Below are 17,473 nucleotides of genomic sequence, written 5' to 3' on the forward strand. Positions count from 1 at the left end.
GGGCTGCTAGCTGCTATGTTCAACCTTAATAATGAATCAGTGACTCTTGTGGGATGTTTAAACAAAAACACACACAGGAGGCCCCGCATTGATTAGTTGATGAAAACATGACCAGAAGCCCACAGGAACCTACTCCAGGACGTTCCCTCAGGAATCACAGCTCAGGACACCCTTCCCAATGTCTGTGAAGACTTCACAGGATAGAACCATCGATGATGACAATGGACTGTGCACTTTGGGAAAGACTCTTTTTAGCAAGATGATGTCAAAGCAAAGATGTAAAGGAATTGAGAGAGTAAGCCTTGAGGGCCGCCAGCAGCCAAGTCTTCCAGATGTGGGAAAGAAGCACAAAGACTGTAAGCAGACTGCAGATGGAAAGCTGGGAAGTGCTGAGGGGACATCGTAAATGGTTGCCCAAGTCATCAGGGTGAGCAGATTGCACAGGGGAAGTTGGGAATGCTGAGGGGACATTGTGAATGGGTGAACGAGTCATCAGGGTGGCAAGTGGCGTCAAGGAACCCTGCCTCAGGTCCTCTGGAGACTCGCTGAGCACAGGCAGGAGGGCAACCTGGGAAGAGGGCCGTGGGGGTGGGAGCAAAAGAGGGCTGGTGCCACCATGTCCAACACATGCCATGGACATCCCATCTCTGCCACCTGGTCCCTTCCTGTCCTGACTCTGTGACATGCAGAGCTGGGGCCATCTGTTTCCTGCTATCTCTGCAAACCCCACTTTCCCGGCTACCCCAGTGCTACCATCCTCCTTGGTTTCCTGTAACGTGAATCCCCATGGAGAGTCAGACACAGACAATAGGACAGGTCCCAGAGGGCACCAGCACCTTTCTCCCTGGGCTCCTATAGAAATCCCTCTCTCCCTAAAGACTGCACTTGCCCCCCCAACACTCAACCAAAAAGGGGTGACACCCTGGACTCCCTCTCCCACATACTCCCAAAACAAGCCACCTTAATCCCTCATCACCCAGTCTCTCCACCCACCTCTTGGCCTCACCACAGCCCTCCTGGTCACACACCTCTGTTCATTCTGCCTCAGCCCCAACAGACATCGACCCCACTTCACACCACAGACAATTAACTCACAACATCCGACAGACCACAATGAAGAAGAAACTATCAAACTTGTGGCAAAAAAAATTCAGACAGGGTGGGCGCAGTGAGTGGCTCATGCCTGTAATCCTAGCACTCTGGGAGGCTAAGGTGGGTGGATTGCTTGAGCTCACGAGTTGGGGACCAGCCTGAGCAAGAGTGAGACTCCCATCTATACTAAAAATAGCAAAACTGAGGCAAGAGGATTGCTTGAGCCCAAGAGATGGAGGTTACTGTGAGCTATGATGACACCATCGCACTCTACCCAGGGTGACAGCTTTAGACTCTGTTTCCAGTAAATGAATGAATGAATGAATGAAGATAAAATCTTAGTGCCTCGGATTAGGAAACAATTTCTTCAACAGGATACAAAACAGTACAAACTGTAAAAGATAAAAGTTAATGGACTGAACTTCATCTAAGTTAAAAACCTCTGTTCATCAAGACACTTGAATCCACATGGGGGATTCAGCCATGAAAAGGAAGGAGGCTAGGATGCAGGCCACAAAATGGATGCACTTGGAGCACATGGTGCTCAGTGAGAGAAGCAAACACAGAAAGACACACAGTGTGTGACTGTGTTTATAACAGGCCTCCACATCCGCAGTTTTGATTACCCATGGTCTGAAAATATTAAATGAAAAAACTTGAGAGATAAACAATAGATAAGTTTTAAATTGAGCACCAGCCTGAGTTGTGTGATGCCCCCTTATGCTGTCCTATGGTTACACTGGGACATGAAACACTTCCTCACTGTAGATGGTACACAGCTATTAGTCACTTAACAGCCACCTCAGTTTTCAGATACACAGATCACAAGAAAGGTGAGTGTGGAACAATAGGATATTTTGAGAGACCACATTCATATAACTTGCATTACAGCATATTCTTATAAAGGCCCCATAATGTATGTAATAATCTACATATTATATATACTATATATGATAATAATAATTACTTATCATTATAAATTAAACTTTATTGCAGATGTGCATGTTTTAGGAGAATGTAGTTATGTAGGGCTTGATACTACCTCTGCTTGTAGGCATTGCCCCTCAGATCAGGGGGCTCTTGTGTATGAAGTGTCCAGAATAGGCAAATCCGCAGAGACAGAAAGTAGATCAGTGGCTGCTGGGGACTGGGGAGGGGAGTAACTGCTGATGGGGCATAAAAGATCTTTTCAGGGTGATTGAAACATTCTGACTATGGTGACAGTTGCACAACTTTGTGAATTCACTAAAAACCAATGAACACCAGGTCCTGCACACTCCCAGTTAGGCTCCAAGAATGTTCTCATGATGGGGAAAATGGGTGTCCTGAGTGCCAGCGAGAGGCTGAGAGCAAGTTCACATGCACAGCTGGGATCCTGGGACATGGACATGAGGTTGGGGCCCAGGAAACCTGGGCTGAGGCTTGTCTTTGGCCTCAACAGAGGTCATCACCATAACTGTATCAGATGAAGAAAGCACAGGCAGAACCAGGCACCCAATTCCATCCCTGGGCACCAGGCAGCCAGTGAGATCTCATCCACGCCCCTCCCTGGTAGTGGCAGAACTGTGGCCGGCACCCACCTGGGAGCAGAGCTGGTGCATCACGTGCCCAAACTCGTGGAAGTAGGTCTCTACCTCGTCGTGTTGTAGCAGGGATGGGGTATCTGGGGTGGGCTTGGTGAAGTTGGCCACCATGGCCGCAATGGCGATCTGGCGGCTTCCATCTTGCCGTAGGCAGCCGGGCTGCAGGCCAAAGCAGGCCGCATGCCCATACTTTCCTTCCCTGGGGAGGGAGGTGAGGTCAGGCCCACGAAGATCCCTATGCCACATCCCTTAGCCTACCTGAAAACCAAGACTCCCTGAGACATTCAAGGTGCTAAACCTCCCTCCCAGCACAGGAGTACCCAGGGCTGGGGTCTGAGAGACCACCAGTGCTGCCCTGGGGCCCCCACTCCTTGGGAGAGCCTCCTGAGGTGCCTGCCTCTGCAGAGAAGCCTGAGAACCACAGATCAGGTCACATTCCTGCCAGTGGGATCCCCAGGGACTTTGGCCTCAACAGAGCTATTTCCCTATCAGTGTGGCTGAGCCACAAAGTGAATGGTGACCACTATATGTCTAGTGCCTAAAGTGTAGACCCTGTACATCATGGCTCATCACCAAGACCATACAGAGAATGTAGCAGACCTCACTGCTGTTCACGAAGGGCAAAGCCAGGCACAGAGGAGACCTGGGGGCCTGAGTGCATCCCTCCCCTACCCGGGCCCTGCCCACACCCACCGCGGATAGAGGTCCAGGTAGAACTTGCCGATCACCTCCCCTGAGGTCGCATCCCGCACTGCATACAGCCTCACATCCTCGTGCCATACGCTAGCACCCTCCTCCAGGTCGAAGGTCAGCCCCAGGAGCTCCTGGTAGATGCCCAGCAGCCCCTGGGTGACCACCTGCATGGGGAAGTACTCCTTGAGCAGGTTCTGGTCCACATGGTAGCGTGTCTCCTCCACCTGGTTCATGTAGTAGCGCATGTCCCAGGCGTGGATGTGCCCATCGAAGGGTAGGCCTCGCTGCTCACATTCAGCCTTCTTTAGCTCCAGGATCACGGCGCGCTCCTGCTCCCCCAGCGGCTTCAGCTTCTGTGCCAGCTCATCTGCAGGGAGGGCAGAAAATTAGGGCCACCTTGCTGCAGCAGGCTCTCATACATGTACCCCAGAAAGAAGGCCGGAGCCATGGAGGCCTCTCACTGACCCCAATGCTGCAGGAGGTACTGATAGCAACTCCTGGTAACCTAGAGGGGCTAGAGCCTTGGGATGGGAGCAACAGGGCTGGGTGCCAGGCTCAAACTCTGTCTAGATGCTTCATGTTATGTTGGGAGCCCTGTAGCCAAGACTAGGAGTCAGGGCAGGGCCCAGAAGTCCCACTCTACAGATGAGAAGAACAACGTTCCCAGATATGACATTGTATCACAGTTAAGCACAGTCCTCCTTACAGGGCCTCCAGTAGAGGCAGGCAGAGGGAGCAGGAGGCTTACCTAGGAATGCGGCCACAGCCTGGCTAGTCTTGGCCATGTTCATCTCTAGGACATAGTCTGCATGTGTGCTGAAGCCCAGCAGGCTGGACTTCTGGGCCCGCAGGGTCACCAGCTCCTTGAGGATGGCACAGTTCTCCTGCAAACGGCAGCACCACTATCACTTGACCTCCTACCCCGTCTGGCCAGACCTCTACACACCCTGTCCAGCCACACCCACATGGGTCCTTATAAAGCCAAGTTCTTTTCAGAACCAGAGAGGGTATGAGGCTTGAATGGTTCCAAATCCCCAAACAAAAAGGGACACAGGAGGTAGGGAAATCACTGCTGCACTTAGGGATATCCCATGGTCCACTGCCTAGTCCCTAGCCTCAGGGGTTCTGCCCACTCCACGTGAAATGCAGGTCAAGCTGAGGGTACAGGGCTGATGGATGCACAAAACCAATCTGACTTGTTCACCAGGAGAAACTTGTTCCTTGCAGCAGCCCTTTGGGACAGACATGCCCTTAGCATAAGAGGCCCATGGGAACACAATGGAACCAGGCAGGTGTACAAAGAGCCATGGGAGGGCATGGGTGGTACCATCTTCAGGCACTTTCTCCAGGCACCATGTCCTTTCGGCCTGGGGATTGGGGTGGGATTTAGGCCAACTCCTGTGGGGCCCTGACCAGCCCACAGGTCTGCCTACTAGAGACTTCCAGCGTCACAAATTCTTGCTATAGCACAGGGGCAGAACGTGCGTCTTAGACCTTGTAGGACAAGGTATGGCTCCACCTGGGGAAGACAGCTATCTCTAGGGCCTCACTACAGGTCCTATAGTAGGGGCTTTCCCTGGAACCCTTACCATAGCACTGAGCTCGTCTGCTGCAGCCCACAGAAATAGAATACACATGCCGTCACTACCTGCACTTATGGTGCCATAGCTATTTCACACCCCTGCACAGCAGGCAAGAGGCAGCTGAGATCTCTGGCCAGTAGCTCCTTTGCCAACTGTGTGAGCACCATGTGATGCCCTGAGGAAAACCAGGGGTCTGAGCCTCATGCCCTCACCTGCCCTACATGCTAGACAGGGGAAATGCAGACAGAGGCGACCTGGCCAAACAGTGGGGAATAGGGGGACATAACGTGTGTCTGTGTGGAAGTGGCCATCTGAAGCTGAGGTCCCAGTGGGAAGTCTAGACCAGGCTCAGCTCTGGGTGCTAGTATTTAAGAACAACCTGGGCTGAGGCATGTGAGGATGGCTTGAGAAGAGCGAGGGAGATGTGGTCAGGGGCAGACACTAACAGAGCAGTCTAAGGAGAGACCAGATCACATGCAGCGGCCCCAGGAGCAAGGCCAGGCCTGGCAGTCCCCTACCAGGGCAGGCCAAGCCCTGTACGGGAGGCTTCTGTTAGTCGCTGAACTCAGGCAGGCAAGACTACGAGATCCTCTGTGGGCAAAGCCCAGAGGTAGCTTATGTGCCCACGAGGCAGGCAACCTGTGCCACCCTCTGAACCGGACAGGTGCAGCCCATGGGCCCTGGCAGAGCCAGCGCACCTCCTTGCAGCGGCAGTTGAAGGCCTCCTCCACCTTCCGCCGGGTCTCAGGCACGTGGCACTTCTTCAGGAGGGGGAAGTAATGGGGGTATTTGAGAGTGACTTTCAGCTTGTCATCCTCCATCTTCTCCAGGGAGTTCAGAAAGTCCTCCGGGAGCCCTCCTAGGGGACAAAAGCAGGGCAGCTTTGAAAGGATTGACATAGGCCAGTGCAGAGTGCAGGTGGGAAGGGGTGGGTTTCTCCTCTGTGCAGGAGGCTAGGGACACAGGGAGATGCTGCAGTCTGGGCACCACTCTCTGTGATTCTGACCAACTCACTTTCCTTCTCTTAACCCCAAGAGGAAAACTCTCCAGGGCCCCAAGAGGGACCGTCTGTTCTCACAGGGATGCCCACGGGGACAGAAGAGCTTAATTCAGCTCAACCCTCTGACAGTGTGGCTTTCAGGGAGTTTCTGCCCCCAAGGGTGTGAGGGAGTGAGGGAGAGGGAGAGCAAGGGCAGGGTCATCAGGCCCTTGGGAGCTGAGAGGTAAGATGAACTCAAACGGGGAGAAGGATCAAGATGGCAGCCGAGTAACAGCTTCCTTGCAACTGGGCATGGTGAGACTGGGGAGAGAAAACTCCAGGCATCTCTCTGGCTGGTGGGATCTGCCTAGAAACATCCCTTTAGGGACACAGGGAGTCAGCGAGAGACTTCTGGAACCCCGTGAGAAGAACAAAAGCAGTGGAGAACTGGCAAATGGCTGCATGTGTTTGTTCAGTGTAAGTACAGCACCAGCCCCTGTAAGTACAGCAGCAATGAGATTGCAAACTGGAAAGGCCTTACCTGTCAGCGGTTTTGGGTTTTTTGGACTTGGCACTCAATTGAAATACCTTGGAAGAACTTGGGGGAGAGTGTGGAGGACTTTAAGCATTTTCTAGGGCCCTGGACTGGCCGCTGAGCTGGACAGAATAGTGTTCAGCTGTGGGCCTTGGGGAACCACTGTGGGAGAACTGACCCGGCAAGCTCTGCCCTCAGAATCTCAGAGCAAGGAACCCGTGGGAGACTTTGGGTGAGTAATCTAGTGACTGAGCAGCCTAAAGGCAAGGACTGAGATGTCTTACAGCCTTGGCCCTCAGGGGCATAGAGTGAGACCAATTTTGGCACACTGGGTAAGTGGACAGCCACTTTAAGAGTGATCCCAATGACAAGTGCTTTCCTGGCAAAGCTTTTGCTTAGCCAAGGTTAACAGTATAAAGTGCCTTTTAAGTGGGCTGAGGAGAGATTTAGGCTCTCCACCCTGTCGCGTTTGAGAAATCAGCAGAGGCTTCCAGCCAGTCTTCATCTTGTATAACTGTATCAGCATTGTGATTAACATCTCATACCCTAGAAGATCACCTGTGGCCCAGACGATATTTAGCAAGATATATATACTGCTTTGTTTTTCATTTCTTTTTTCTTTCAACATTTTCCTTCTAGATTTTTTTGTTTTCTTTCTTCATTGTTCTAGTTTAAATATAATTTTCCATTGTTGCCTTCTTTAACAATTAGAATTTCGTTTGCTAGTGTTTCTACCCCTATTATTTGATTTCCCCCCCAGTTTTATCCTGTAAAGTTTTCTGCTTGCTTGTTTTGGTTTGATTTATAGCATCTTTGTCTTTCCTCTCTACTGTGTCTGAACAGACTGGCAAAGAGCTGCTGACCTCAAGGGAACCACCCAACCTGGCACCCCCAGAGGCTGGGGGTTTTAAAGGTTGGGTCAAAGTACCCTACTGGACACCTATATTGCTCCTGTCTCCCTCTTTCTTGCCTCTCTTCTTTTTGTCAATATTCCCTTTAACTCACCCCCTCTCCTTTTTTGCTCTCTCTTTTTTTAAAATCTTTTTTCCCTTCATGCTCTTCAATCTTCTCATCCTTCTGGTCTTGTACAAAAGGATGCATCGAAACCCTAGGCCAGAGGCACGATAACTTAAAGAGCAAGAGGAAGTGAAAAGAAAATTAGGGCAAGGAAACAGAGAAAAGAAAATACTCATGAGGAAGAAAATCAGCAGAAAAATCCTAGCAACATGAAAAACCAGTCCAGAGCAACCCCCACAAGGGACTGTGAGGTAGCTATTGCAGAGGATTCCACCTATAAAGAAATGTTAGAAATGACAGAAAGGGAATTTAGAATACAAATGATGAAAACAATGAAAGAAACGATAGAAACAATAAAGAAAACTGCTGATTAAGTGGAAAATAACCAAAAGGAATCCAAAGAATCAAATAAGAGATGAACTATATGAAGCATCTAGAAAGGACATAGCAGAGCTGAAGGAACTGAAGCAATCAATTAGGGAACTTAAAGATGCAATAGAAAGTATTGACGACAGATTAGACCATGCAAAAGAAAGAATCCCAGAGGTAGAGGACAGAGCTCTTGAGATAACTCAGATAGATAAAGAGGCAGAAAAGAAGAGAAAGCAGAACGTTCACTGACAGAATTATGGGACTTTATGAAGCGTTCAAACATCTGAGTTACAGGTATCCCAGAAAGGGAAGAAGAATGCCCCAGGGGAATGAAAGCCATACCAGAGAATATTATAAATGAAAATTTCCAAAATATCACCAAAGATCCTGACACACTCCTTTCAGAGGTATATCAGACCCCAGGTCACCTCAATTCTAACAGAGCTTCTCCAAGACACATTGTGACGAACCTGTCCAAAGTTAATGTAAACGAAAAGATTCTTCAAGCTGCTAGGAGTAAGCGAGTAAGCACCAGTTGACCTACAGGGGCAAATCCATCAGGGTGACTGCAAACTTCTCTAATGCAACTTTTTTTTTTTTTTGACAGAGAGCCTCAAGCTGTCGCCCTGGGTACAGTGCCGTGGCATCACAGCTCACAGCAACCTCCAACTCCTGGGCTCAAGCGATTCTCCTGCCTCCACCTCCCAAGTAGCTGGGACTACAGGCACCTGCCACAAGGCCCCGCTATTTTGTGGTTGCAGCCATCGTTGTTGTTTGACAGGCCCAGGCTGAATTCGAACGCGCCAGCTCAGGTTTATGTGGCTGGTGCATTAGTGACTTGAGCCACAGGCGCCGAGCCATCTAATGAAACTTTTCAAGCAAGAAGACAATGGTCATCTACCTTTAATCTACTTAAACAGAACAACGTCTAGCCCAGAAGTCTATATCCCGCTAAGCTATGCTTTGAAATTGACACAGAAATCAAATCATTTACTGATATGTAAACACTAAGGAAATTTGCCACAACAAGAGCAGCTCTACAGGAAATTCTTCAACCTGTTCTAAACACTGACCCTAACAATGGATCAACAGCAAAGTAAGAACTCAGAAATTAAAGGATAGAACCTAACTTCCACAATGATGCAAAAGGTAAAACTAAGCAATGGACTCTCACAAAATAAGATGAATAGAACACAACCACACTTATCAATTATCTCAATAAATGTTAATGGCTTGAATTCCCCATTGAAGAGACACAGATTAGCTGACTGCATTAAAAAACACAAGCCGTCCATTTGCTGTCTGCAGGAAACACACCTAGCTTCAAAAGACAAACTAAAACTTAGAGTTAAGGGTTGGAAGACAATTTTGAAGAAAAGAGGGATTGCAATCTTATTTTCAGATACATGTGGATTTATAGCAACTAAAGTCAAAAAGACAAAGATGGTCACTTTATATTGGTCAAGGGAAAAATACAACAATACATTTCAATTCTAAATATTTACGCACCCAACTTAAATGCTCCCAGATTCTTGAAACACACCTTACTCAGTCTGAGCAATATGATATCCTATAACACCATAATAACAGGGGGCTTTAACACTCCTCTTACAGAGCTGGACAGATCCTCTAAACAGAAATTAAATGAAGATATAAGGGACTTCAATGAGACCCTAGAACAAGTGTGCTTGATAGATGCATATACAACACTCCATCCCAAAGATAAAGAATATACATTCTTCTCATCGCCCCATGGGACATTCTCTAAAATTGATCATATTCTAGGATACAAAACAAACCTCAACAGAATCAAAAGAATTGAAATTTCACCTTGTATCTTCTCAGACCACAAGGTACTAAAGGTGGAACTCAACTCTAACAAAAACATTCAACCCTACACGAAGGCATGGAAATTAAACAACCTTCTGTTGAATGACAGTTGGGTGCAGGAAGTGGAAAATAAAAGAGGAAATCATTAATTTCCTTGAGCATAACAACAATGAAGACACAAGCTACCAAAACCTGTGGTATACTGCAAAAGCAGTTCTGAGAGGAAAATTTATCGCTTTAATGCCTACATTCGAAAAACAGAAAGAGAGCGCATCAACAAACTCACAAGCCATCTTATGGAATTGGAAAAAGAAGAACAATCTAAGCCTAAACCCGGTAGAAGAAAAGAAATATCCCAAATTAAATCAGAGATCATTGAATTGAAAACAAAAGAATCGTTCAGAAAATTAATGAAACAAGGAGTTGGTTTTTTGAAAAAATAAATAAAATAGATAAACCTTTGGCCAGACTAACTAGAAATAGAAAAGTAAAATCTTTAGTAACCTAAATCAGAAATGATAAATGGGAAATAACAACTGATGCCACAGAGATACAAGAGATCATTTCTGAATACTACCAGAAACTCTATGCCCAGAAATTTGACAATGTGAAGGAAATGGATCAATATTTGGAATCACACCCTCTCCCTAGACTTAGCCAGGAAGAAATAGAGCTCCTATTTCTTCCTGAAATAGGAAGACCAATTTCAAGCACTGAGATCAATAGAAACAATAAAAAATCTTCCAACAAAAAAATGCCCTGGTCCAAATGGCTTCACACCAGAATTCTATCAAAACTTCAAGGAAAAGCTTATTCCCGTACTGCAGAAATTATTCCAAAAAATTGAGGAGGAAGGAATCTTCCCCAACATGTTCTACGAAGCAAACATCACCCTGATATCAAAACCAGGAAAAGACCCAACTAAAAAGGAGAATTTTGGACTGATTTCACTCATGAATATAGATGCAAAAATTCTCAACAAAATCCTAGCCAATAGATTACAGCTTATCATCAAAAAAGTCATACATCATGATCAAGTAGGTTTCATCCCAGGATGCAAGGCTAGTTTAACATACACAAGTCCGTAAACATTATCCACCGTATTAACAGAAGCAAAAACAAAGACCATTTGATCCTCTCAATAGATGCAGAAAAAACATTCAATAAAATCCAGCATCCTTTCCTAATTAGCACACTGAAGAGTACAGGTACAGGTGGCACATTTCTTAAACTGATCGAAGCTATCTATGACAAACCCACAGCTAATACTACTGAATGGAGTAAAACTGAAAGCTTTCCTCTTAGAACTGGAACCAGACAAGGTTGTCCTCTGTCACCATTACTATTCAACATATTGCTGGAAGTTCTAGCCAATACAATTAGGCAAGACAAGGAAATAAAGGGCATCCAAATGGGAGCCAAGGAAATCAAACTCTCCCTCTTTGCTGATGATATGATCTTATACTTAGAGAACCCCAAAGATTCAACCACAAGACTCTTGGAAGTCATCAAAAAATACAGTAATGGGCTCGGCATCTGTGACTCAAGCGGCTAAGGTGCCAGCCACATACACCTGAGCTGGCAGGTTCAAATCCAGCCCGGGCCCACCAAACAACAATGGCTGCAACCAAAAAATAGCTGGGTGTTGTGGCGGGTGCCTATAGTCCCAGCTACTTGAGAGGCTGAGGCAGGAGAATCACTTTAGCCCAGGAGTTGGAGGTTTCTGTGAGCTGCAATGCCACCGCACTCTACTGAGGGTGACAGCTTGAGACTGTCTCAAAATAAATAAATAAATAAATAAATACAGTAATGTCTCAGCCTATAAAATCAATGTCCACAAGTCAGTAGCCTTTGTATGTGCCAATAACAGCCAAGATGAGAGGCTAATTAAGGACACAACTCCCTTCACCATAGCTTCAAAGAAAATGAAATACCTAGGAATATACCTAAGAGGTGAAGGACCTCTACGAAGAATATTATGAAACCCTAAGAAAGGAAATAGCAGAGGATATTAACAAATGGAATAACACACCATGCTCATGGCTGGGAAGAATCTTTTTTTTTTGGCTGGGAAGAATCAACATTGTTAAAAGGTCTATACTTCCCAAAGCAATCTACTGATTCAATGCCATCCCTATTAAAATACCAACATCAGATTTTCAAGATTTTGAAAAAATGATTCTGCATTTTGTATGGAACCAGAAGAAATCCCATATAGCTAAGGCAGTACTTAGTAATAAAAGCAAAGCCGGGGGCATCAGCATACCAGATTTAAGGCTGTACTACAAAGCCATAGTAGTCAAAACAGCATGGTACTGGCACAAAAATAGACATAGACATTTGGAATCAAATAGAAAACCCCACAGCATGAAGGCACTCCATAGGTGTGACCATGTGACCTTAAACTTCTCAATCCCCAGAACTGTAAGAAATAAGTTCCTTTTCTTTTTTTTTTTTGCAGTTTTTGGCCGGGGCTGGGTTTGAACCCACCACCTCCGGCATATGGGGCCAGCACCCTACTCCTTTGAGCCACAGGCACTGCCCAAGTTCCTTTTCTTTATAAACTGCCAAACTTCAGGCATTCTGTTATATGCAACAGAAAACAGAGTGAAAGTCTCAAAGCATCTCCGGACAAATTATAGACCATAGAGAGAAATGGAGTTGCTTCATAGCAGAGGGCCATTGCCTAACGTTTGAGGCATTAATTGCCAGTTCCACAGGGACTCCCAGCCTCCCGTATGGAAAGCTAAGCTGAGGCACTTGGGCTGGACAAGCAGCTGCATGGGCACTGTGGATGACCAGACATGTCCCTGAACAGTAGAGTCTGGGGTCCCCTCTTCCTGGGAGACAGGGAGCTTTAACACAAACCAAAGCCCACTGTCTTCTCCTGCCTTGGGTGTCAAGTATTAGGATGTGCTGCCCAAGCTCAGCAGTGCCCGATTGGTGGACCCTTATTCAGGAAACATGCATTTGAGGGGCTGCACAACCAAGTCACTCCAGGAGGCCTCAAGCCAACGATGGCCCCTTACCAGACACCTCAGAGGCAACCATAGTTAAAATTCTAGAGTCAGAGATTACATTCTATAAGTAGATTAGAATATCTAGGCCCCGTCTGAATCCCCCAGTAGAGCCTCAAAGCCAGATGATGAGTGCCACAGCGCACATTCAAAAATGTCTACTACTTAAAAAGACTAAAGGAGAGAAGAGCCTAAGGAGATCCGAGATTCGAGGCATGAAGCCTGACTGGGTGTCACATAGAGAGGGAAGTGCAATAACAAAGCCCATCACCAGAAAAAGGGGACAAATCTGTGTCTCAGACATTACCATGTTCAATGCTGGTTCCCAGGGCAAGATCAACACTGATGTTATGTGGAAGGATGGCCTTATTCTTGGCAAAGTGTCACAAGGCCTATAAATAACTCTTAAATGGTTCAGGAAAAGAATCCCATATATGCAGGTATCTCTACAGAGAAAGACAGCAGGATGCTAATGGACAAGCCCAAGATGCATACAATGCCTCACCATTACACTATGCTTGCAACTTCTCTATTGGTCTGCAATTTTCTAAAACAAACATTCAGGAAAGGAGAGGTAGGGAAAAGAGGGGAAGAAAGAAAGACACGTTGGCCCCAAGACTTCTGTACTCTAAGATGAATTCAGGTCTGGTAACTTTGGACTCAGTCTGTCCCATTCATTTTTTTAAGATTAAAAATCAAAGGCCAGGTCAGGGCCTGTGGCTCAGTGGGTAGGGCGCTGCCCTCATATACCGAGGATGGTGGGTTCAAACCCGGCCCTGGCGAAACTGCAACAAAAAATAGCCAGGTGTTGTGGCAGGCGCCTGTAGTCCCAGCTACTCCAGAGGCAAGAGAATCACCTGAGCCCAGGAGTTGGAGGTTGCTGTGAGCTGTGTGATGCCTCGGCACTCTACCAAGGGCGATAAAGTGAGACTCTGTCTGTATTTTAAAAAAAAAAAAAAAAAAAAAGGAGAGCGAGCAAGATGGCAGCCGAGTAACAGCTTTCTTGTATCTGGGCACCATGAGTCTGGGGAATAGGACTCCAGGCATCTCTGGCTGGTGGGATCTGCCTATAATCATCCCTTTGAGGATACAGGGAGTCAGCGAGAGACTTCTCGACCCCAAGAGGAGGACAAAAACAGTGGAAAACTAGTAAGTGGTTGCGTGTGTTCAATTGGCCTAATCCCGCCGACAGCTGTAAGTACAGTAGCAGCGAGGCTGCAAACCGGAAAGGCCTTACCTGTGAACTGTTTTGGTGTTTTTGGACTTGGCACTCAGTTGAACTGCCTTGGGGCAAGCTTGAGCAGGAGTGCGGAGAACTTTGGGTGTTGTCTAGGGCCCCAGACTGAGCCACTGAGCTGGACAGAGCTAATAGTGTTTGCTGTGGGCTGCAGGGAGCCATTGGGAGAGAACTGCCCCAGCAAGGTCCGCCCTCAGGGTTGCAGAGCAAGGATCAGGCGGAACAAGTAACCTAGTGACTGACCAGCCTAAAGGCGGGGACTGAGCCGCCTTACAGCCCTAAACCTCAGGGGCAGAGTGAGACTGGTTTTAGCAAACTGGGTAAGTGGATAGCCACTTCAGCAGTGATTCCAGCGACAAGCACTTTCCTGGGAAAGCTTCTGCATAGCAAGTTTAGAAGTTTAACATGCCTTTTAAGAGGGCTGAAGAGAGATTTAGGGTGTCTACCCTGTGGGGTTTGAGAAATCAGCAGAGGCCTCCAATGGTATCGGCATTGTGATTAACATCTCATACCCCAAAGACCACCTGTTGCACAGACAATATTCAACAAGATATATATACTGCTTTGTTTTTGGTTGGTTTTTTCTTTTTTCTTATTTGTTTTTTGTTTATTTTGATGTTGTTGTTTTGTTTTTTAATTTCAACCTTTTCCATACAGATTTTTTTTCTTTCTCAATTTTTCTAGTTTAAATACAATTTCCCATTGGTGCCTTTTTCAAAATGAGAACTTCATTTTTGCTAGTGTTTCTACCCCTATTATTTGGTTTTTCACCAAATTTTATCCTGTAAAGTTTTCTGTTTGCTTGTTTTGGTTTGATTTATAGCATTTTTGTCTTTCCTCTCTACTTGGTGGAGGTGGGGTACTGTGTCTGCTCAGGTCTTGCTGACTTCAAGGGAACCACCTAACCGGGCACCCCCAGAGGCTGGGGTTTTTTTAAGGTTGTGTCAAAGTACTCCACTGTACACCTATATTGCTCTGTGTCCCTCTTTCTGTGCCTCTCTTCTTTTTGTCAATATTCCTTTTAACCACCCCCTCTCCTTTCTCTATTTTCTTTTTGCTCTTTCCTTCTTTCTTTCATCCCTTCTTGCTCTTCAACCTTCCCATCCTTCTGGTCCTATACCAAAAGGACTCATCAAAACCTTAGTCCACAGGCATGGGAACTTAAAGAGCAAGAGGAAGAGCAACAGGAACTTAAAGAGGAAGTGAAAGGAAAATTAGGGCAAAGAAACAGATACAAGAAATCACTCATGAGGAAGAATCAGCCGAAAACTCCAGGCAACATGAAGAACCAGTCCAGAACAACCCCTCCAAGGGACCATGAGGTAGCTACTGCAGAGGATTCCACCAATAAAGAAATGTTAGGAATGACAGAAAGGGAATTTAGAATACACATGATGAAAACAATGAAGGAAATGGTGGAAACAATGAAGGAAACTGCTAATGAAGTGGAAAATAACCAAAAGGAAATCCAAAAACAGAATCAAATAAGAGATGAACAATATGAAGAATATAGAAAGGATATAGCAGAGCTGAAGGAACTGAAGCAGTCAATTAGGGAACTTAAAGATGCAATAGAAAGTATCAGCAACAGGTTAGACCATGCAGAAGAAAGAATTTCAGAGGTAGAAGACAAAGTTCTTGAGATAACTCAGATAGTAAAAGAGGCAGAAAAGAAGAGAGAGAAAGCAGAACGTTCACTGTCAGAATTATGGGACCTTATGAAGCGTTCCAACATTCAAGTTATAGGGATCCCAGAAGGAGAAGAAGAATGCCCCAGGGGAATGGAAGCCATACTAGAGAATATTATAAATGAAAATTTCCCAAATATCACCAAACATTCTGACACACTGCTTTCAGAGGGATATTGGACTCCAGGTCGCCTCAACTCTAACTGAACTTCTCCAAGACACATTGTGATGAACCTGTCCAAAGTCAAGACAAAAGAAAAGATTCTGCAAGCTGCCAGAAGTAAGTGCCAGTTGACCTACAGGGGCCATTGGCCAGACTAACGAGAAATAGAAAAGTAAAATCTCTAGTAACCTCAATCAGAAATGATAAAGGGGAAATAACAACTGATCCCACAGAGATACAAGAGATCATCTCTGAATACTACCAGAAACTCTATGCCCAGAAATTTGACAATGTGAAAGAAATGGATCAATATTTGGAATCACACCCTCTCCCTAGACTTAGTCAGGAAGAAATAGAGCTTCTGAACAGACCAATTTCAAGCACCGAGATTAAAGAAACAATAAAAAATCTTCCAAACAAAAAATGCCCTGGTCCACATGGCTTCACACCAGAATTCTATCAAACCTTCAAAGAAGAGCTTATTCCTGTACTGCAGAAATTATTCCCAAAAAATCGAGGAAGAAGGAATCTTCCCCAATACATTCTATGAAGCAAACATCACCCTGATACCAAAATCAGGAAAAGACCCAACCAAAAAGGAGAATTTCAGACCAATCTCACTCATGAATATAGATGCAAAAATTCTCAACAAAATCCTAGCCAATAGATTACAGCTTATCATCAAAAAAGTCATACATCATGATCAAGTAGGTTTCATCCCAGGGATGCAAGGCTGGTTTAACATACACAAGTCCATAAACGTTATCTACCATATTAACAGAGGCAAAAATAAAGATCATATGATCCTCTCAATAGATGCAGAAAAAGCATTTGATAAAATCCAGCATCCTTTTCTAATTAGAACACTGAAGAGTATAGGCATAGGTGGCACATTTCTAAAACTGATTGAAGCTATCTATGACAAACCCACAGCTAATATTTTACTAAATGGAGTAAAACTGAAAGCTTTTCCTCTTAGAACTGGAACGAGACAAGGTTGTCCTCTGTCACCTTTACTATTCAACATAGTGCTGGAAATTCTAGCTAATACAATTAGGCAAGACAAGGAAATAAAGAGAATCCAAATGGGAGCAGAGGAGGTCAAACTCTCTCTCTTTGCTAACGACATGATCCTATACTTAGAGAATCCCAAAGATTCAACCACAAGACTCCTAGAAGTCATCAAAAAAAAAAAAACAGTAATGTTTCAGGATATAAAATCAATGTCCACAAGTCAGTAGCCTTTGTATACGCCAATAACAGTGAAGATGAGAAGCTAATTAAGGACACAACTCCCTTCACCATAGTTTCAAAGAAAATGAAATACCTAGGAATATACCTAATGAAGGAGGTGAAGGACCTCTATAAAGAAAATTATGAAATCCTCAGAAAGGAAATAGCAGAGGATATTAACAAATGGAAGAACACACCATGCTCATGGATGGGAAGAATCAACATTGTTAAAATGTCTATACTTCCCAAAGCAATCTACCTATTCAATGCCATTCCTATCAAAATACCAACATCGTACTTTCAAGATTTGGAAAAAATGATTCTGCGTTTTGTATGGAACCAGAAAAAAAACCGTATAGCTAAGGCAGTTCTTAGTAATAAAAATAAAGCTGGGGGCATCACCATACCAGATTTAAGGCTGTACTACAAAGCCATAGTGGTCAAGACAGCA

At 45.5% G+C, this 17,473-nt stretch overlaps 1 protein-coding gene across 3 annotated transcripts in view; it reads right to left on the bottom strand.

The window, feature by feature from the left end:
- Positions 1-17,473, bottom strand: part of THOP1 (thimet oligopeptidase 1) — a 39,974-nt gene that overhangs the window by 7,450 nt on the left and 15,051 nt on the right. For all 3 annotated transcript variants that reach the window (XM_053580693.1, XM_053580689.1, XM_053580681.1), the window contains exons 6-9: positions 5,650-5,810; positions 4,117-4,252; positions 3,369-3,735; positions 2,673-2,874 (exon numbers count right to left, since the gene is read on the bottom strand). In XM_053580693.1, the coding sequence (XP_053436668.1) occupies positions 2,673-2,874; positions 3,369-3,735; positions 4,117-4,252; positions 5,650-5,810 (866 nt within the window). The remainder of the gene's footprint in view (positions 1-2,672; positions 2,875-3,368; positions 3,736-4,116; positions 4,253-5,649; positions 5,811-17,473) is intronic.

This window comes from Nycticebus coucang, chromosome 2, assembly GCF_027406575.1.
Source record: "Nycticebus coucang isolate mNycCou1 chromosome 2, mNycCou1.pri, whole genome shotgun sequence".
NCBI lineage: Eukaryota > Metazoa > Chordata > Mammalia > Primates > Lorisidae > Nycticebus > Nycticebus coucang.